Here is a 19,470-nt window from a genome sequence, read left to right on the forward strand (position 1 = left end):
TTATAGAAGAACCAAATTTGGATAACAGCTAAAGAAATAAATTACAATAGATTCTATATTGCTACATATATGAAGTCATAGACACTATGGTGGAAATAGCTCATTCTGACCAATATTTGATATATTTACATGGTTAATAGGTAAGAAGGGATCAAATCTGGTTGGATAGTCTTCTATTTCACATCAGCAGACCCAGTTCTCTCCTGAAAAAAGCCCAAAAATTTTACTACTTGTCTAGGTATCATCCAATGCCATGGTTCCAGAACTTGACAACTCATATTGTCTCCACAAATCTGTTTCACCGATGGAACCAAACCCATTTAGAAGTTGATCTTTCTCCCTTTGCATCACTAGCCAGTACTCTGAGTCCTCAAATAACCTTAATATCTGTCCAAATATAGAAACAACATGATCCTCATTGATCGGAACATTTTCTATACTGTTGTAGCTATTTGAAATCTGAATTCAAGTTTTAAACATTTACTTAATGCCTCCTATTATATAACTCTCTACTACTTGTAGGAAGAAAAAGTAAAGTAGCTGCTTTAGAGTGGTTGTTCAATCAAAAGGAATGGACATATTGTTCTAGCCTCTAGGGTCTTATTCAGTTATGACATGGTCAATGTTAGTGAGAAAGCAAGAAAAATAATCGATTATGGTGGAACCCGAAGATGATACACAATGTCCCAGAAGTGAGTCAAAAAGCAATTTCATTGAAGTGACAAAAGAAAAAAAAATTCACCGTTTTTATTGTTGGCCTTTGAGAAGATGAATGCATAAGGCAGAGGCGTGCTATAAACATCATTACTTCCAACTCTTCCTTTTTGTAATTGTTGCCCAAGAAAGGATCAACTAGACGCTCACATAGGCCAAAGCGGAGTAAAGATCTTGCCTGCAAGAGAGTTGGACAGAATACTTGAAGCTTTGAGATACAAAAACTTAATTTCAGGCTTAATGTGTCAATAGATTACCCAAAGTACCAAGCTTTCATGATTTGTCTGGTTTATTTGAATAGCCTCTTTCCCTGTAATAAGTTCCAGGAGCACAACTCCGTAAGAATAAACATCTATCTTTTCATCAATCTTTCCACACACCATGTACTCCGGTGCCAAGTATCCAAAGGTCCTAACAATGTCAATTGGCTTTGTGTTTGCTGGAACTTGATAAGATTGATTACGCACTATTGCTGCTCCAAAATCTGAGAGCTAAAACAAAATGATGAAATCCAAAATAAATTGCGAGCATGAAAAGTGAATTCACTTTAGAACTATTCGGAGGCAGATGCAGATATATTAGCAGATACCTTAGATTTAAGAATTTAATGTTGGTTGTGTTAAGCGCACAAATTATTCTTCTTTGGCCAAATTATTTGTCTCAATAAATGGGTTAACAAAAGAAGTTACAGAATTAGTTGATCCTACAAATTTGGTTGCAGTCTCAAAACTAACGTTCTCAAACAGTTCCATTTTGATCAATCTTCATTCTCCCACTAAGATTATTATACAGTCTTCATAATATTGTGTTTTAGGAACAAAAAGATAGGAGAATTCAAATTGAGGGTCCTTAAGAAACAGATTCGCATTGCTAATGGGATATTAATCAGAGTCGTTTAGGATCTAATTGTTTTATTTGGTGATTTAGTGCAGCTTCTTTACCTTTGCTTTAGTTTCTTCTGGTTGTGCTGTGTATCTATTGTAGCAGACTTAACATGTCGTAATGGTAGTGTCTTTTTCCCAGTAAAATAATTAACAGAAGAATGTATCTAGCATGGAAAATCCTACTGACAAAAGGCGCCATAGAGAAGAGAAACTATATCTTATAGTAGTTGTCCTGGGCAGACTTGAAAGAGATTAACATAAGCATTACAGACATTCGAACGTTGGTGTAGAACTTACTTGTGGTTGGCAATTATCAGAGAGAAGTATGTTAGATGGTTTCACGTTTCTGTGAATGATGGGAAGGTCACAACAATGATGAAGGTACTCCAGAGCCTTGGCTAAACCGATTGCAATACCCATCCTCTCAGGCCACTTGAGTTGTTTTAAACATTGTTTCAAGCTTCCGTTTAGAAGATTATAAACGATTGCTTGCAACTCTTTGCTATCACAGTACCCAATTATCTCAACTATGTTCTCGTGCTTTATGCTGGTCAACATCTCAACTTCTCGGAGAAGATCCTTTGCAGACCAATGTGTGTTTTTGAGGACTTTCACGGCTGCAGCTTGACCATTCTCTAGTTTAGCTCGATACACCATACTATTTCCTCCCTTTCCAATCACCATGGCAGGGCTGAAATTATCCGTGGCAACACTCAGCTCTTCCGATCTAAAACGCCTGCAGGATCTCTCTGCTTCTAGGAATGCCATTTTGTGAAACCGCCTTTCATTCACATTTTTCTTAAGACTCTGCTGTCGTCCACTACCAGTTTGCGATGTAGATGATGATGCAGAAGATGGCATTGTAAATGACTTTTTAAGCTGATGTTGAGGAACTGTTTTCTTGAGAATGTACCGTCCTTCACTCTCAATTTGACACATTGACGGAGATGTTGAAGGCAATGGTATGGTCAAGGACTTATGTAACTGACGGGAGGTTGTTGATTGATCAACCACAGAGTTCATCTGGGAAGATGATGTATAAGATTGAAGAGTTACATCTGCAGAACCTTGCTGGGAAGTTCCCTGCCTTCGGATTAGGATTCTTCCTGCATCGTCCATCACGAGAAGGGTACAGGTGGGAGGTAAACATTTGAGACAAGTGCTTACAGTTGAATACTTTGGCCTACAGGAAAAGATAACCATAGAACTATCAGACAGATAGATACACAATTACATAAGCAGTCTTCTTAGTTATCAGATTCATTACCCTGAAAGGTTGCATCCAATTGCAAGGGTTGTTGCATAAGTTTCTCGAACTTGATGAGATAACACAGAGATATAGGAGTTTCCGGTGCAAATTTTAACAAGAAAATCAACCTGCATTGGCAAGCAATGAGTATACCAGCTAATAGATAAATCAGTCCTGTTCTGTAATGTCTTTCAGATTCACTAAATTGGTGTAGAATCAGAATCCCTTACCTGCTTGGATTTACAGAGATCTTCATGCATGTGAAAAGTGTTAGGGTCAAAAGCATCATTCCTTTCTTGGACATGCACTGCTAACACATTGTCTCCTGACTTGACAAACAGACCGAGTAACTGGAGTAGCATTTCCCGGCTGCAGTTATCGGATTTGAGGCCAACTATTATAGTTTTGTTCTTCACTGTCCTGCCACTCAAGTATGACATAATTCTGCAATTGATCCTTGCATTCCCACACATGGTCAAGAAGATATCTGACGACCGTCAGGCACCATTCCATTTCATAAGGGAGTATCTTTTGACAAATTTCTTGCAGATTTTAGGGTTTAGGAATTTGTCCTATTACTGGAACAGAACAGGACACTGCTTTAAATCTATTTACGTACATATTGTCCCAATTGGCTAATGCACTTACTACAGTTAGGTAAGTAGTTACAACAAGATCTGAATTGCCGACGCGGAAGCACCAGAGGGGGGTTCAACTTTGACTAGCAGTGCTTGAACACCACTTTCATAGTTCCATGCATAAAGGTAACCCACACTTTACATTTCTCGAAAGAGAATTACAGATTGGTAACGCAATGTACTTCAAAGTTGCAAACCCACTTCATGAACATGAATCTAGTCTCCAACAATAACAATTCTTTAAAGAGAGCCTATATTTTTGTTGCAAAGTCTATAATCCAATACAATATTAATAAAATGTGGGCTCCATCCCGATGGGATTAGCTATTCATTGTTTAGATTCCACTCAGTTTAATAAAAGATATGATTGGACTGTTTCCCTTTCAATTATAGTCCTTGGAAAATCTTTGGATATAAGACTGGGGCAAAATCTTTGAGATCTATGACACCCGACAGGCTTATTGATCATCATGATAATTTGTTTAAGCCGTATTTGGGTGATTCAATGCCACGCTGCGTACACAAGTATTATTATCAAGGGTCGAGGCATCCATATACAAACGTCAATGATGGAGATAATAGACAAGCCAAGTTTTATGAACGAACAATAGCAATATTTGTCTCCGCTGAGCTGCATATCTACAGCTTTAACAAGTATTTGGATATACATTTAGGTATTGTAATTCAAATGAAAGCAAAACAAATCTTTTAAAGAGAAGATGGTTTCGAGAATAAAAAAAAAAAAAAAAAAAAAGCAAAAATTGTTAAGAACATGCAGAGAAAGGGTGTTATGAAACAGTATCTCAACGTCAAATATGTATCTTTTTATTCAAATTATATCACATGATCACATAATTAAAAAAAAAATCAACTATTTATATTACGAAAATCACTAATTAATCTCTTGAAAAAAGTTTTCATCATTTAATTATCATATATAATAAATAATTGACGTTTCCTAATAATGTTATTATGTGACATAATTTGAATGGAAAGAATATATGCAGAAGTGAGATAATATTTCATACTACCTGGGCATCAAATCCATGATATCCTTAAGAGGAGGAAATTTCTAAGTTTGTAAACAATCGTTGAGGTGATGTTCTTATCTGAAATATCAAGTAAAATTCATTCTCATATAACACCAAAAGATTGAGCAAGGAAATTTATTGTTTAGCTCATCCTTATGACAGGAACCTGTAACAACTTTTCCGTCAAGGTACCAAATCAGAAGTAAGAAATTACCATTCAACTAAGAGCTTATGTTATGGTATGGTCATTAAATGAAACAAATTAATGCACATTAAGTGGTGATGTGGGTTGTTCAACCACTAGTGGACTTGGCTGGCCCTACTGGAACAATGATACGCACATCATATTCTTTGATCGAGAGAATTGAATGGTATTTCCAGAAAAGCATCCTCAAATAAGCCTATGCCAAAAAGCTGCACATGCTTTATCGTGTACAGCATTTAACCAAAATACTACATTTAACAAGATTTAAATAGATGAATGAGGATCCAATGGATACACCGCAAGAAAAATACCTTCATACACTTACTGGATCAACATTTCTTGTTCAATCCAGAGTTCAAATAGGCCAAAAACCTTTAAAAGGTGCAATTCAGTAAGATTAATAAAACTTGGCATCCAAGAATTTACCACATTTTTTCATGGAAAATCAGAAAGAGGAATCCCATAAAATTGATGAGCATTCCAATTATCCAATCACGTTGACCAAAGCTGCTTGAGAAGTATCACTAAGAGGCAAGCGTCCTCAGACCTTTACAGTCATTGCAACAATTTGCATTGCTAATCCATCCTCCACAAAAGCCTTTATTTTCCACTAGATTCCTACCGCTAGTAGACTTCTACGTAAATAAGCAAAAACAATCAGTCTAGTCGCAAAATAATGACTTAAAACTTTGGATTGCAGTAGATAACATAGAGGCAAGCCTAAAGTGATTTTAGTCACACATGCATATCATGTATCAAATCTTAGTTGATCCACAAGGAGAGACAGGTAAAAAACAATCAGTCTAGTCGCAAAATAATGACTTAAAACTTTGGATTGCAGTAGATAACATAGAGGCAAGCCTAAAGTGATTTTAGTCACACATGCATATCATGTATCAAATCTTAGTTGATCCACAAGGAGAGACAGGTAAACCTTCAGGGGATGTATCTTATTTTTGCAACTTAATCAGTAATTTGCACAATCTATGCCAAGTAACTAAACAATCTTTTCTGGCTCTTAACAAAGGGAAAAAGAAAAGAGGGCAAACAAACCATAGTTAAAGTAACTAAACAAAAGAGGTGGGATCTTCAACAGAGTAATAATAAATAATTATTATTATTAACTCAATCAAGTTTTATTTAGTTTTAAGCACTAGGCAAACACTACACATATAATAGGCCAAAAACCAACACAAGTTTATAAACCAGAAATACATCTTTGCATACAATATGTTCCAAGCAAAACTCGCCTGCTATTCTAGCCTGAGGAAAATTTAGCAGTGATCACTCAGCAATCTGCACATCCAAAACAAAAATTATGTTAGGCAGTACAAACACTAGCAATCATTCATTGGTTGACATTTGACAACAAAACCTAACCAAATAAACCCATCAGATTATTTCATGTTAACAGAGGGGATGAACAAGGCATTGGTTCAAAATTGGCTATAAACTTGCCTGGTTTAGAGGATTGTCCGGAGATTTCTTCCATAGTTTCCATAGCATATCCTTGTATTGAGTATGAGTAAGACCCGGCTTCTCTTCTTTAAGCCTGGGAAGCTCAGCTTCTTCAAATGCCTACATTCATTCATAAAATGCCGCGCAGTGAGGTGAAGATTAAGGAACTAAAATATACTATCCTATAAATCTAATCACGAGAGTAATTGAAAATTCAGCAACCCAAGAAGGCGGTGAGTGTAACGTACCTTAAAGGAGGCCTTAAGCCGCCTCTCAGGGTGGCGATCCGCCGGAAGATTATCCGCCACAGATATCTGCGCAATTGCCTCCTCCACACTCCTTGCTTCAATAATCGAATCATCCCTATTCGTGTTCGTCACTAACACCATCCTCTCATACTCTTCTTCCGCCGCCGTCCTACTCTGCCTCTTCTTCGCCTCCTCCGCTTTCTTCGCCATCTCCGCTTGCTCCTCCTCCCTCCTCTTCCTCAGCTCCACTTCCGTCACCTTCGGCACCGGAATCGACACGCGGTTCGCCTTCTTATCCGGTTTCTTCATCGCTTTATCGATCTCTTTCTCCTCCATCTCGGCTTGACGACGCGCCTCCGCACGGCGAGCCGCGGCTTCAGCTCGCTTCTCGGCGTCTTCCTCGCGTTTCTTGGTAGCCTTGGATTTGGGACCCTCGGCTTCGCGCCAGTACTGCTCTTCTTTCTCCCTGGCTTCCCGCTCTTTCCGATCTGCTTCAGTCGCGCTTTTGCGCGCACGCGCCGCCTCGGCTTTGCTATTTACGCCCATCTTCTTCGGCATCTTGTAGTCGATTTGGGCCTGACTTAAGGTTTTTTTTTTTTTCCTTTTTTTGATTTGTTGATAAATTAATTAATCTGTAAAAATTACTTTAAAAAAAAAGATTTGAGAAGTGAGAAATGTTGATTTTGCTTTGCCGGACACCGATTATCAAAAAAGAGCGGCAACAATTCAGATCCAGCTTCTGATTTGACACATTTTTAGTTTCTTTTTCTCCATTTATTATTATTAATTTATTTTAAATTTTTGTAATATTAAAATTAAATAAAATAAACGCATGATTAATATGGTCATTTCAAGCCCAGTCTATTCCAAATTAGACCCAACTAGTGGAAAAACCTCTTGGGCTTTTATGGGTTTGCAGACCTTAACCCACTAGCCTTTCGCCTTTTTTTTTTTCCTTTGAAAAAAATAAATCTAAGATTTCAACCAAAATCTCATTTAATTTTTTCTAGCATTGAGTTTTTTTATTTTTTACTATAAAATAAAAATATATGGAGATTTAAATTAGAGAACTTTGGCATGGTTTTCAACTTTGAATCGTACCAAATTTGCATAAAATTTTCTTTACATAATAAAACACCTATAATATTATGATTCAAATTTTAAATTTATTAATATTATTTTTTTAAAATGATTACATAAATAAATTTGAATTAAATTTCGGGTTCGGATGAATATTTGAATAATAATTTTAAACAAATAAAAATACTTATATATTATATAGATATAGATATAGCATGAACCATTCATAGAGAAGCTACCAAACTAAATTGGTATGAGAACAAACTAACTGCCATATTTAATGTGGCACCTATCTTCTTCAATATTTTCAATATCTAACTCCACTTTTTCACCCATTAACCATTTCTTCACTTTTGCACCCGCCCCCCTTTGGTTTCTCTTCTATCATCCATTATTTGCTCATTATTCTTCTTCCTCTATTGCTTAACTTTGGCAGCTACTGATGCAGAAAAAGTAAAGTTTTCCAAAAAAAGACGTGCGTGGATACCTCTCCACGGCTAAATTTTAGGTAGGGATTTTTAAGTTCGTACTTTAATATCTTAAAATATTAAAAACAAATTATGGTAAGAAAAAAATTTAAAGTAAATAAATTATTCAGTATTTCATATTAGAGTAAGATATATTATAAATAATAATTTAAAATTGATGATTTTAAATCGTACATTCGAGATGACTTCAACAAGTAATCATCGATAAAACTTCGATCTAATATCTCATCATTAAAGAAAATAAACTTTAATCGATTAAATCAATCACTTATTAATAAATTTTTTCGAATTGAATATTGAATAAAAACTTTTAAAATATCAACCAAACTTAATCCAACCCAATTAAATTCATAAACATTTTAATATGTAATTATAGCAAATAAAACATAAAGCTTACAGGTGTAACGGTAAAGTAAATTATTAGGGCTGTTCCTTCCGGTTAGTGTCTTTGTGGAGGAAGCAAATTTGTTTCGTATGTAATATTTTTTAAAAATGTTTTTTAAATATACTCATACAAAAACAAAATTTAAAGCAGCTTTGCTGTAGTGCTTTTGGCTTTAATTGATTGTTCATACTTTTTATTAATTAGGAAAACACATTTATTTATCATCCCAACACATGTCTTTGGGATTTACTAATTTTTTTCGTAATCAGTGGTACTATTAACTCCACATTCCAATCTCAATTAACAAATTAATTGTTAATTAATTACCCATTAATAAAAGTCACTTAGGTCAACCATCATACATACATAAAATAAATGACCGTCCATCCAAGATCCCTTATCAAATATCAACTATTCCTATGAAATTAATTAAATTAAAACCAACATTTTTTGTTATATTTTTATGTTGTTAATACGATCAAGGGTTTCAATTATTAAGATTTTTTAAAATAAAATTTTAATAAAATATCATAATTTAAAAATAAAAAAAGTATTAAAATTAAAATTTCATTAAATATTATTACTTAAATTAATTGAATTAAATTTTTAATTTTTATAAGTGATTTTAAAATTCTATCATTCTATTATAATATGATACGTACAAAATTTTATAAAGTCGAATTATAACGGAAAAATAAATAGAGCTCTTAATTTACCAACTACACTAGCCTTAGCCTTTATTATCTTTTCCTGATCTAAAAAACAAACAAACGAAACCGCACCTTATTAGCCTTAGCACTGTAATCAAAGATCAAATTCATATAGTACCCGACCAGCCGACCTATGATGTTTTTTAAGCATCAACTGAATCACGTGCATGAAACTCCATCGCAATCAATGTGGTCCTCAGTCCGTCAGGGACAATATAATTCCACCATACTTTTAATCAAAATAACATGCACATGGGTCCTACGTCAACGGCTCTCATCTCAACCATCGACCTGATTTTGACCGCCGGTCAAAATTTATAAGATTTTAATGACGCAAAGGTAAATCTTCTTCCAACGAAATCAACGAAGTGTAAAGTGACACGTGTTAAGCAAGTTTGCTTTTGGTTGATATCAACTGCTGAGGTGTGGCGTGTCCAAATTTGAAAAACGTGGTATCGGTTGTAGACGTAACGATATCCGACATCGATTACTTCTCTTCCACACAATGTCAGGCTTTTGGCCGCTAAAGATTCTTTCCACATCCCGACCGTTAAATGCCGCGTGGGTCCCACTCTCCTTTCAACGGCTAAGATTGCATCGAACGATCCCGCCCCAAACTTCCAAAGCCACATAATTGCACTTCTCACTGACAAAGATAAAATTTAAACCCGATTAATTTTCCAATCAAGCCAGTGCCGTAGGGATGCGAGCTCATGTTTTTTTTAAATGTAAATTACCGCTTTCTAAACTTCACTCCACCCGGCAAAAAAGCTAACCGCCGTTTGGTCCGTTACTCCGTTTCACTCCCAATTCCCTCCAAATCAGCAACGGGGCTCCACACCATCCCTTCGACGGAAGCAAAATTCGCGCCGTGCAAAGGAGTAATCCAGCCATGGCATCTTCGTAAACCAACGTGGCAAGAAGAGCAACGGGTAACAAACGGTGAGGTGTGAACTGAAAAAGAATCGTATAAAATAATTATTTCACATCTGCCTTTTTTTAAAAATTTAAATTATATCATAAAATTATATTTTTGAAAAATTAATTAATTAATGCATTATATTTTATAATTAACTAACAAATATTTATTTTAACAAATTTATTAATAATTTTGATAATAAATAACATTACATGACTAATTTAAATAAAAAAGATATATACCGACATACAATAATTATTATATATAAATATTTTTATGTAAAAACTTATTTTATAGATCATTCCACTTGCTTTTTGATAGAAAAATTTTGAAAATCTCCCTACCACATTTAAATCTAATAAAACAAACATTTTTATCCAAACTAATATTAAACTGTCTAATTTAATAGGTATTATGAGTCAAGTGATACAAATTTAATTAAAAAATTATAGAAAATAAAAAATATTAGAATAAAAATGAAATAAGAGACATTTAGTTTTTTTTATATTTTTTATAAAAATATTTGTATGCCATTTAGGAAGAAATTTAGCCACATAATTAAAAATGCCACGGTGGCAATGGAGAAACAGAAAAAAAAGGAAATACTGAGGGGTCCCAAGGAAAAGGTGGGTATCGGGTGGTAAGGCAAACTGTGACGGAAAGACAAGCAACTGTCAAACGCTGTCTCTTTTGCTTTTGCAAAAAAAAAAAAATCATCAGTAACAGTAACAGTACTAAGCACACACATTAACAATCTTACAGAGAGAAAACCAAAGAAAAAGTTTCAGTGCTTATAGAGAGAGAAAGGTGAAATAAAGGGATACATATCAGAGAATGTGAAAGATTTCTCTTATCTCTTTCACTTTATTTCTCTAACCAAAGCGAGAGCCAAAATTTTCTTCTCATTGTTAGCAAATGTGCGGCTGAGCCATTTTTTTTTTTTTAGCCGTTGGATCTTGTGAGTAAAGATCATGGGGAGTGTATCTTCTGACGATGGCTCTGATCAGCAGAGTGAGCGGTGTGGGAGTTATAATTTGAGTGCTGATGTCAGTGAGTCGGAGAGTTGTAGTAGCTTTTCGTGTCGGCGGTTCGATGGGGAAGGCTGTTCGAGTTCGATGACCTCATCTCCGAGGTTACAGGCTGCTGGAAGGTTCGGTTTTCACTGGCCGTTGATGTTGCCGGTGATTGGAGGGAAAGATGTCGTGATTTGGGACGATGAGACTCCTGAGAAACGGGACACCGATTTGTCCGGTATTTCCCATTTCTTTGTTTATTTTGGTATTTTTGCTTGCGAAATCTTCGTTAATTATAGACTTACACAAGAGGAAGATTTACGCTGAGTATATATCTGAGTGAAATGATTTTTCTTGTTTCTATTTATAGCAACAAATATAATTATGATCTTTCCTGTGCCTCATAATTGCAAAAAAATGACAGTATGGAGGCGAAATAAAGAAAAAAATTGCAGCTTTTACAACATAGTTAGTATTTTCCTACATTGGTTATTTTTATTTTTCATTTCACTGATTTCCGTAATGTTTTCAATGTTTTGTAGAAGTTGAGATGATGAAGGAGAGATTTGCAAAGCTCCTTTTAGGAGAAGACATGTCTGGAGGTGGGAAAGGAGTGTGTACTGCACTTGCCATTTCGAATGCCATCACAAATCTCTCTGGTTGGTGTGATTTTGCATATAATTTCTTGTACTACGTAGTTTTATGTATTCTATAAATTTTGTTTTAAACTAAATGGTACTTTTTGTTTGTAATGGCAGCAACTGTCTTTGGTGAGCTGTGGAGGTTAGAGCCATTAGCACCACAGAAGAAGGCAATGTGGAGAAGAGAAATGGAGTGGCTCCTGTGTGTGAGCGATTCAATTGTTGAACTTGTACCATCAATACAACAATTCCCTGGAGGAAGCACATATGAAGTCATGACGACAAGGCCACGCTCAGATTTGTATATAAACCTTCCTGCCCTCAAGAAGCTTGATGCAATGTTGATTACCATGCTTGATGGGTTTCGTGAGACAGAGTTTTGGTATGTTGATCGGGGGATAGTTGTGGGTGATGGTGGTGACTGTGATGCTTACCCATTATCTGTTTCTGGAGGGAGGCCCTCGATTAGGCAGGAAGAGAAGTGGTGGTTGCCATGTCCAAAAGTGCCACCAAATGGTTTGTCAGAGGATGCAAGGAAGAAGTTGCAGCAATGTAAGGATTCCACAAACCAAATACTGAAGGCAGCCATGGCCATTAATAGCAGTGTACTCGCGGAGATGGAGATACCTACTGCATACTTGGAGACCTTACCAAAGGTATGTGACTGTGTTTCTCAAATAATGACATTTCTGCAGTCTTGCTGAAAGCCACATAGCTATCATGCATTGGTTCTGTTCATTTGCTAACAATTTTTGAATGTTAATGGTTGACACTCAACGTTGATCTGTCAATTTGGGGACTCATAATTTTCTAATGAGCATCTCAATCAAGAAACCTGTTGTTAAGTAAGGTGATCAAAGTAGGATTGAAAAGTTAAGAATAGCTTTTGAAGGGAATGGACATACATTATTAGGTTTCTCCCATTGAACGACAAAATGACAGGTGCATTTTGATGTAGCATTGAATAATTCTTGAAAATTGACTCTCTGACAGTTATTGTGAACCAACTTTTTTTGAGCATTACTTTTTCTGACATTTGATTGAATTTTTAACAAAATTTCCTTGCCATTTGATGTCTGATTGCCATCAGAATGGAAAAGCTTGTCTAGGAGATATCATCTACCGCTACATAACAGCTGATCAATTCTCTCCAGAATGTCTCCTTGATTGCCTTGATCTGTCAACAGAACATCACACTCTGGAAATAGCTAATAGGATTGAGGCAGCAGTACATGTTTGGAAGCAGAAAGATCAGAAAACATACATGAATCACATCAAAGTTAAGCGCTCATCATGGGGTGGAAAGGTCAAGGCCCTTGTTGCTGACAGTGAAAAGAATAATTTTCTGGCGCAGAGAGCTGAGACCCTCTTACATAACTTGAGGCTTCGTTTTCCTGGTCTTCCACAGACAGCATTGGATATGAACAAAATTCAATATAATAAGGTATTTTGCACCAATTCTTTATGGAAAAAAAAAATAATAATAAAACAGAAGTATGAATTATCTATATTGTCCACTACATCAGATAATTATTCCAGCATGTGTCTGCCAAACCATGTGGCCTAATAAATGTGATTTGGGAGCTCCTTGGTTAGTGAGGATAAAACCAACTTATGTTTCCTTCTTGTATCTTTATAAATGTGTACCATCAACCCTCTTGGGACCACAGCTTTTTAATGGGGTAATGGGGCATATAATGAGCGATTTACAATTAACATTTTCTTGTTTTGGTAATCTCTCATAAAGTGGAAGGGGAATCTCCTCTACTAGTTGGTACATTGTGTATGCAGTGGTTCCCACGATGTTTTTGGTTTGCATCCTTCTTCTTGTTTTATAGAGAAGAACTTAGTAAGTTACACTGAAATAGCCCCCTTTTATTATCTTTAATTGCAGGATGTTGGGCAATCAATTCTTGAAAGCTACTCAAGGGTGATGGAGAGTTTGGCCTTCAACATTATGGCAAGAATAGATGATGTCCTTTATGTTGATGATGCTATCAGGCGCTGTGCGGCGGCAGAAACAATCTCCCTCTTCAGCAGGAGTGGTTTGAGTGGTCTCCCAATCCAGAAGCGAATGTCTCCAAGTCCCTTCTCAATGCAGCACACTCCTTATGCCTCTCCTTTTGCAACACCAACCTTCTGTTCTTCAACTCCACTCACTGCAAGCCCTGGAAGGGCACCTTCCTCTTTGAAGAGAAACGGTCTTAAGGAGGAATCTGATTGGAAATTCGAAAAACCATATGCGGCTGAGTTTGAGAGGGTGTGGTCATATACAGGGAGCCTCAGCGCAAGAAGAGTTTCTGAAAATGCTCCTGAGAGAGACTGAAATCAAATATCCATGACCCTATCTGATTTAATGTACTATAAAATGGTAGAAAAAGAAGTTGCATAGTTTCGTTGGGTGGCTGACAGGTTAAGTATATTTTTATAGCATTAGGATTATTAGTCTCAAAGTTTTGATTTTTTAAGTATATAGATTTAACTTCAAATAGTGTAAGGCAAGGGAAGAAGATTATGCTATAATCGGATTGCTATTAATGCTGTTCATATTCTATTGTCCTACCTTTTGGGTCGCATTTTCATAGGTAGTTTTATTGATCAACAGAGTGCACTTAACCACCAGCCGTCATTCAAACGGGCAAGTTGCTCGGAGCAAAACAATAGGTGGCTCGGAAAAGGTACTTATTTCTAACTAGCCAAGAGCAAACAGGTAAGACAACAGGAGTTACTCATGACAATGAACTAAACAAACATATACCAATGCCATCAATCTGTCATCAAGCCAACTGAAAATTGAAAATGTAGCATTAACAGAAAGGACATGGAAGTACAAGATAGAAACAACACAATTTGAAGCTGCACTTTGAACTTGGAGAGGGACGCTTGCTGCCGACTTATTGTCGTGTGACAGTCACTCTTTAAGGAGATTTGCCTCCAAATTCTCTTGTAGTAGCTGAAGTTACCCACTCAGGAGGTGGCCAGAACAAGTTACGGTAGGCAGGGCAATTCTTTAAAGGACTAGCAGTGGCAGTTTCTAAATCAAACACAAATATATGTCGATCTTCAGGATGACAATACAGTGGATGGTAGGAGAGATCAGCCGAATAGAAAATGAGGTTTCCTCTACCCCAACAAAATTCAGAAGCTGATGCAGAAGTTGCTTGACGCAAACCTAGAAACAAGATTTGATCCCCCAAACTTTCCATCTCATCCCACTTCTGCTCTTCTTCATTCATCCTGAAAATTCTAAAACCAACCACCTTATGACCTACAGAGATACCGAAATTCGGAAGGCTTTCAGCATCAGAATATGAACTTGTAAGAAAAAGCATTTCAACAGCCAGCAAATTATCACCAGACTGGACCAAGAACTTTCTGCTAGTGGGAGAACCAACAGGTTCTAGGGAACTAACATTTAAAGATATGTCAACGATTATAGTTCTTCCTTTTTGCTCTATGGCATAGAACTTGCCATTGAAGGAAACAATATCCTGAACACCATCCACGTTTTCAAGTAAAGTCCATTGATTACATTCCTTTTCTTCCGATCTCAGAAAACCCAAGCACTGGACAGAGTAACGAAATAAGGCAAGCATAACAACATAATCACTATTGATACCAGACCGAATGAATGCTACTTTCTCTCTGTAGTGACGAGATAGTTCCTCGAAAGGACGATAAATAACTACACCATATCGACCAATATATTCATGACCCAATTCAATGACCTGAAAGTTCGCTAAATCCAATACCTTGGGAAATTTTAATGGAAGAGGCCTCAATTCAGAGTCTGTAAGTGGATTTAGCAGTCGCATGTTCACAAAGTGCGCACCATCTTTGATTTTGACCAACCAGCAACCAGGGGCTGCTTGATTGTTGTGAGTCCCAGACCCAGACAATCTAACAAGGAAAAAAGTGTTCCTGGTAATATCACAGATTGAGATTTCACATCCACCTCTGGTTTTTGATGGGAGACATTTGGGCAAAGGGTAAAGTTTTGGTGGGAAAGAGGAACGCCATGAAGAGCAGACAGATCGGAAGCGGAGAACATCAAACCGGGTTTCAAGGCGTTTGGCTATTAAAGCCAGAAGCTCCGGTTGGAGTCCAGACCAATCTGCCATGGGGTTTGAAAATTTTTGCACACGATCTGCAATGAGCTGGAGTTGCCAGTCTTTTGCAATTAGACCGATCTTCTTTTGCATTTAATAAAGTGTTGTAGGATTAGCAACGGTGACGGTAACACGTAGCGTACCGTTCTATAGTCACATCATATACTCAAATAAACCACCAAATTTCACTCAAATATACAAATAGTTCCTCAATTTTTTATTGCATGTAATTAAAATTATTAACTTTTATTTCAATGTAATTATACTTATTAAATCTTAAAAATAGATAATAATATCTAATTGAAAGAATTTTTAAAACATTTTTTTAAATATTAATCATTCAATTCATTCAAATAAATTTAAATAATTTTTTTACAAAATAAATCATTTAATTAAAAAATTAACAAAAAATTCAATATTATATATCGTCATGATTATAATTACTATAAAACAAAATTTTATAACTTTAATTTTTTTCAATAAAAGATCATGAACTTATCTTTATTTTTTAATAAAGTTTGAAAGCTTATTTGAATATTATTATTTTTATATCCATATAGATTATATTTCATGACAACCCATATAACATAAAAATACACATTAATTAATTAATTTTGCTACATATTTATTTATTAAGTCAAATTTTAACTTTTAAATTTAAATTTAAAATCGATTTTAATACATGGTATTAAAAAAATTAAATTAATAGATTAAAATTAACTCATAAAAAGTAAATTAAAGTTAAAAATTATAATAAAAACAATTAATGAATTAATTAAATTAAGCATTACATTAATAATAAATAATTTACAAATATCCCAACTTAATTTTAGAATATCATAATCCCACTTAGTCAAGTAGGAGAATGCAAAACACCATCTAGAAGGTACCCATTGTCAGAATAAAAAAGAAAGAAATAAATAAATAATTATCTCTTTGCTTTTTTTTTTTTTTTTTTTTTTTTGAGAATAAAATTTTGTCATACTAATACTTAATATTTTTTAAAAAAAGAAAGAAGGACAACAGTTTTCAAGAAAATAATGGTGAACATCTACAATGATATTCATATACAGACTACAGAATTATTTTTATCTACTGATATATTTTCACATTCAGCTGCTGCTTACACTAAGATATCAATTATTTAAATTCTTATGCATTAAATCACCACTGGCACAAAATCTGTACACATGTATTTGTAATTTGACAGGATAAACAATTAAAATTAAAGAATACGAAGGGAAAAAGATACACCCTACTAAATCTTTATCCTGAAAGGAAAGGACATTAAATTCATACTACATGCTCAAAGATGAAAAAGAAAAGAAAAATATGCAAGGAAATGGAAAACTGCCAAGTCACTATTGGCAGGTGAAAGTATTCATCTTAAATGTTTTAGTTAGAACTGGAAACTCCCTACTGATCAAAAGCTTTCCTTGTCATGGTAGTTGCTTCTGTTGCCCCACAAATAACCAAATCCAAATGAACACAGATTTTTGGTTAGATGTGCTCTGATTGAGCAGCCAGAGACATCAAATGACAATGGTGTATATGAAAAGCAACCGTAGGTAGATAACCAGGAATATAGAATTCAACCATGAAGCAGAAGTACAGTATGTGCTAGGCCGATTCTCCGATGTTTTTTTGTGCCTGTTGCATCCACCGGATCAGCTTCTAACATGCTGTTACATAAGAATGAATTGCAAGAAAATCATGGTAAATAGTACAAATTCACTGCAGGTAGTCAGAAGAGGCAAATATCCTCATTCATAGTCAATACAATAAACAAACATGAAAAAGTACATTTCTGAATTGACCATTTGGTGGCAACCTCATGGACAGAGTGTATACGACAATAATTTTAGATCCAAATTCAAATTGCTACTAAAAATCAAAGTAAAAAATCTTAGCCCGTTAGAACAGTGCTAGAGCCTATGTCTTGGGAGACATATGAAAGAAATCCACGTTCTATTTAAGTCCAGCTACTCAAGAGTTATCTGACATGAAGACTTCACTTTGGCCTTTTCAGTAAGTTCACATTAGATACATAGCATCAATGGTGACCATTTAAAGACATAGTTTCAAACTAACAAGGCCACACCATCAGGTCTGTGCTTTCCTCTGTTTTTGACAGTATATCGATAGTTGAATGTCTGTCTATCACTTTATAGAAAGGTACACACATAACAGAACATGAGATTCAAGAACATTTTCAAGGAGTTGGTCATGATTTTGTGCATGTTCTTTCCATGATTCCTCATAATTCAATGCTTAAAGAATCTTCATTCAAATTGCAATAGCATAGGGAATTGAAATTAAATAAAAACTCAACCAAAATTTCAAAAATGAAATGCAAAATACTTACATCCAATGTTGTTGAGGAAATCCAACGAGGTGGTGGCCAGAACACCTTGGAAAATTGAGGAAACTTCTGTAATGGTCCTATAGAACCGTTTTCCAAATCAAACACACCTACATCACAACGCTCCGATGATCCATCTTCTACCCCAAGTGAATAAAAGAAATTATCCGCAAAAATTATGCAGTTCCCTCTACACACAGACAAATCTTCTGCTGAGGCAGAGAAGGTACAATCATCACCCAAAAACAACACACGGCCGTTCAAACTCTTAACATCAACCCACTCCTTACCAACTTCATCCAACTTAAAAACCTTAAACCTAACTGTCCTTTCATTCATATAAAAAGCAAGATTCTCAAAATACTCCTCAACAAACCCTAAACCTGCCCATGAACACGAACCCTCCTCGGCTTCAATGCTCAAATACATATCAACCAACAATAACTCACCCTTGGACTCAACCAAAAACTTCTTGTCTCCACCAAACACGGGCATCCCAACCACACTTATCTCAAAATCCAATGCCACAAGCACTGTCCTACCAGTATTATCAACAGCATAAAAATTCCCTTCATGCAATATCACATCATCATAAGGAGAAGGCATGTCTTGAATTATAGTCCATTTCTTATCAATAGATTTAAACATTGCTAATTTCCCAGAAACATGAATTGTAAGTAAAACAAAATCATTAGCATTATTATCTAAACAAGATAAAACAACTTTTTCCATGTACAAGTTTCCCACATCACCTAGATAACTAAGGTGATTTAAATAATGAAGCACGTATTCTTCACCCAATTCAAAAACTCTAAATTCCAACAAGTTCAAAGATTTGGGAAAATTATCAGGGAGAGAATCGAAACCGGACCTTGAGAGAGGATTCAAGAGCTGAATTCTGTTTTTTGGCACATCTTCTTCAATTTTGATTACCCAGGAGGTCAAAGTGTCCGTTTCGATATTGGTTTCGGGTGATTGAAGGAGGAATACGGTGCGTTTTGAGAGGGAAAACCCGAAGGAGGTATTCACCATGCCACCCTCATCGGGAAGGACCGGGAAACGAGGAGCTAAGCGGTGGCGTTTGGGGGTTGTAACGGAGGACCGCCACGTGGAACAAACGGAACGGAAACGGATGACATCGTAGGAGGTGTCTAGACGTTTGGAAATAAGGTCTAGGAGTTCCTGGGGAAGTTGGGTCCAATCCGCCATCGCCGATTTTCAAGGGACGGTGATGGAAAAGAAACAGAACCACGTGCCGGGCAGGAAGCATTGTATATAAAAGAAGAGGAGAAGGTATCCTCCAATGGGCTTTTTGGTTTGGGCCAAGTCCAGTTAG

At 35.8% G+C, this 19,470-nt stretch overlaps 5 protein-coding genes across 11 annotated transcripts; 1 reads left to right on the top strand and 4 right to left on the bottom strand.

Moving 5' to 3' along the window:
* Positions 1-3,588, bottom strand: LOC111308713 (pto-interacting protein 1-like). 3 transcript variants are annotated; one of them, XM_022907248.2, is made up of 6 exons: positions 3,078-3,588; positions 2,866-2,975; positions 1,896-2,781; positions 972-1,205; positions 743-892; positions 1-387 (listed from the first exon to the last, which is right to left on the bottom strand). In XM_022907248.2, exons 1-6 carry the CDS (start codon positions 3,318-3,320, stop codon positions 235-237), a joined length of 1,776 nt encoding a protein of 591 aa, XP_022762983.2. In that variant the 5' UTR covers positions 3,321-3,588; the 3' UTR covers positions 1-234. The 3 variants fall into 3 exon arrangements, with proteins under 3 accessions (XP_022762983.2, XP_089601201.1, XP_089601208.1); XM_089745075.1 differs by having other exon boundaries at positions 981-1,205; positions 3,078-3,441; XM_089745082.1 differs by having other exon boundaries at positions 1,896-2,704; positions 3,078-3,437.
* A 1,368-nt stretch (positions 3,589-4,956) lies between these two features.
* LOC111308715 (uncharacterized) lies at positions 4,957-7,176 on the bottom strand. 3 transcript variants are annotated; one of them, XM_022907253.2, is made up of 4 exons: positions 6,428-7,176; positions 6,180-6,299; positions 5,972-6,017; positions 4,957-5,353 (listed from the first exon to the last, which is right to left on the bottom strand). In XM_022907253.2, the coding sequence occupies exons 1-3, from the start codon at positions 6,983-6,985 to the stop codon at positions 6,006-6,008; spliced, it is 690 nt and encodes a 229-aa protein (XP_022762988.2). In that variant the 5' UTR covers positions 6,986-7,176; the 3' UTR covers positions 4,957-5,353; positions 5,972-6,005. The 3 variants fall into 3 exon arrangements, with proteins under 3 accessions (XP_022762988.2, XP_022762987.2, XP_022762986.2); XM_022907252.2 differs by having other exon boundaries at positions 4,957-5,356; XM_022907251.2 differs by lacking the exon at positions 4,957-5,353 and having other exon boundaries at positions 5,810-6,017.
* A 3,605-nt stretch (positions 7,177-10,781) lies between these two features.
* Positions 10,782-14,215, top strand: ROPGEF1 (rho guanyl-nucleotide exchange factor 1). The gene is made up of 5 exons (XM_022907254.2): positions 10,782-11,260; positions 11,565-11,681; positions 11,781-12,319; positions 12,754-13,107; positions 13,558-14,215. The coding sequence occupies exons 1-5, from the start codon at positions 10,981-10,983 to the stop codon at positions 13,987-13,989; spliced, it is 1,722 nt and encodes a 573-aa protein (XP_022762989.1). The 5' UTR covers positions 10,782-10,980; the 3' UTR covers positions 13,990-14,215.
* A 220-nt stretch (positions 14,216-14,435) lies between these two features.
* LOC111308717 (F-box protein SKIP23-like) lies at positions 14,436-15,985 on the bottom strand. The gene has a single exon (XM_022907255.2). The coding sequence runs from the start codon at positions 15,863-15,865 to the stop codon at positions 14,582-14,584; it is 1,284 nt and encodes a 427-aa protein (XP_022762990.1). The 5' UTR covers positions 15,866-15,985; the 3' UTR covers positions 14,436-14,581.
* Positions 15,986-16,912: 927 nt separating this feature from the next.
* LOC111308719 (F-box protein SKIP23-like) lies at positions 16,913-19,386 on the bottom strand. 3 transcript variants are annotated; one of them, XM_022907259.2, is made up of 2 exons: positions 18,138-19,386; positions 16,913-17,422 (listed from the first exon to the last, which is right to left on the bottom strand). In XM_022907259.2, the coding sequence occupies exons 1-2, from the start codon at positions 19,341-19,343 to the stop codon at positions 17,393-17,395; spliced, it is 1,236 nt and encodes a 411-aa protein (XP_022762994.2). In that variant the 5' UTR covers positions 19,344-19,386; the 3' UTR covers positions 16,913-17,392. The 3 variants fall into 3 exon arrangements, with proteins under 3 accessions (XP_022762994.2, XP_022762995.2, XP_089601234.1); XM_022907260.2 differs by having other exon boundaries at positions 16,913-17,454; XM_089745108.1 differs by lacking the exon at positions 16,913-17,422 and adding an exon at positions 17,796-17,935 and having other exon boundaries at positions 18,138-19,378.
* Between the last annotated feature and the right edge of the window lie 84 nt (positions 19,387-19,470).

The sequence above is a fragment of the Durio zibethinus genome, chromosome 2 (genome assembly GCF_047325235.1).
Source record: "Durio zibethinus cultivar Kanyao isolate XHJ-2024 chromosome 2, ASM4732523v1, whole genome shotgun sequence".
Lineage (NCBI taxonomy): Eukaryota > Viridiplantae > Streptophyta > Magnoliopsida > Malvales > Malvaceae > Durio > Durio zibethinus.

Bases quoted from the DNA above. Each gene is read 5' to 3' on its own strand.
- LOC111308713 (XM_022907248.2), bottom strand. From the start codon at position 3,320: ATGTGTGGGAATGCAAGGATCAATTGCAGAATTATGTCATACTTGAGT. The intron at 2,976-3,077 runs GTAAGGGATTCT...TTGCCAATGCAG, and splicing joins ATCTCTGTAAATCCAAGCAG to GTTGATTTTCTTGTTAAAAT. The intron at 388-742 runs GTGAATTTTTTT...ATATTTGGACAG, and splicing joins AAAGGCCAACAATAAAAACG to ATATTAAGGTTATTTGAGGA.
- LOC111308715 (XM_022907253.2), bottom strand. From the start codon at position 6,985: ATGCCGAAGAAGATGGGCGTAAATAGCAAAGCCGAGGCGGCGCGTGCG. The intron at 6,300-6,427 runs GTACGTTACACT...GAATGAATGTAG, and splicing joins GGCTTAAGGCCTCCTTTAAG to GCATTTGAAGAAGCTGAGCT.
- ROPGEF1 (XM_022907254.2), top strand. From the start codon at position 10,981: ATGGGGAGTGTATCTTCTGACGATGGCTCTGATCAGCAGAGTGAGCGG. The intron at 11,682-11,780 runs GTTGGTGTGATT...TTGTAATGGCAG, and splicing joins TGCCATCACAAATCTCTCTG to CAACTGTCTTTGGTGAGCTG. The intron at 13,108-13,557 runs GTATTTTGCACC...CTTTAATTGCAG, and splicing joins ACAAAATTCAATATAATAAG to GATGTTGGGCAATCAATTCT.
- LOC111308717 (XM_022907255.2), bottom strand. From the start codon at position 15,865: ATGCAAAAGAAGATCGGTCTAATTGCAAAAGACTGGCAACTCCAGCTC.
- LOC111308719 (XM_022907259.2), bottom strand. From the start codon at position 19,343: ATGGCGGATTGGACCCAACTTCCCCAGGAACTCCTAGACCTTATTTCC. The intron at 17,423-18,137 runs GTAAGTATTTTG...TGGATGCAACAG, and splicing joins TTTCCTCAACAACATTGGAT to GCACAAAAAAACATCGGAGA.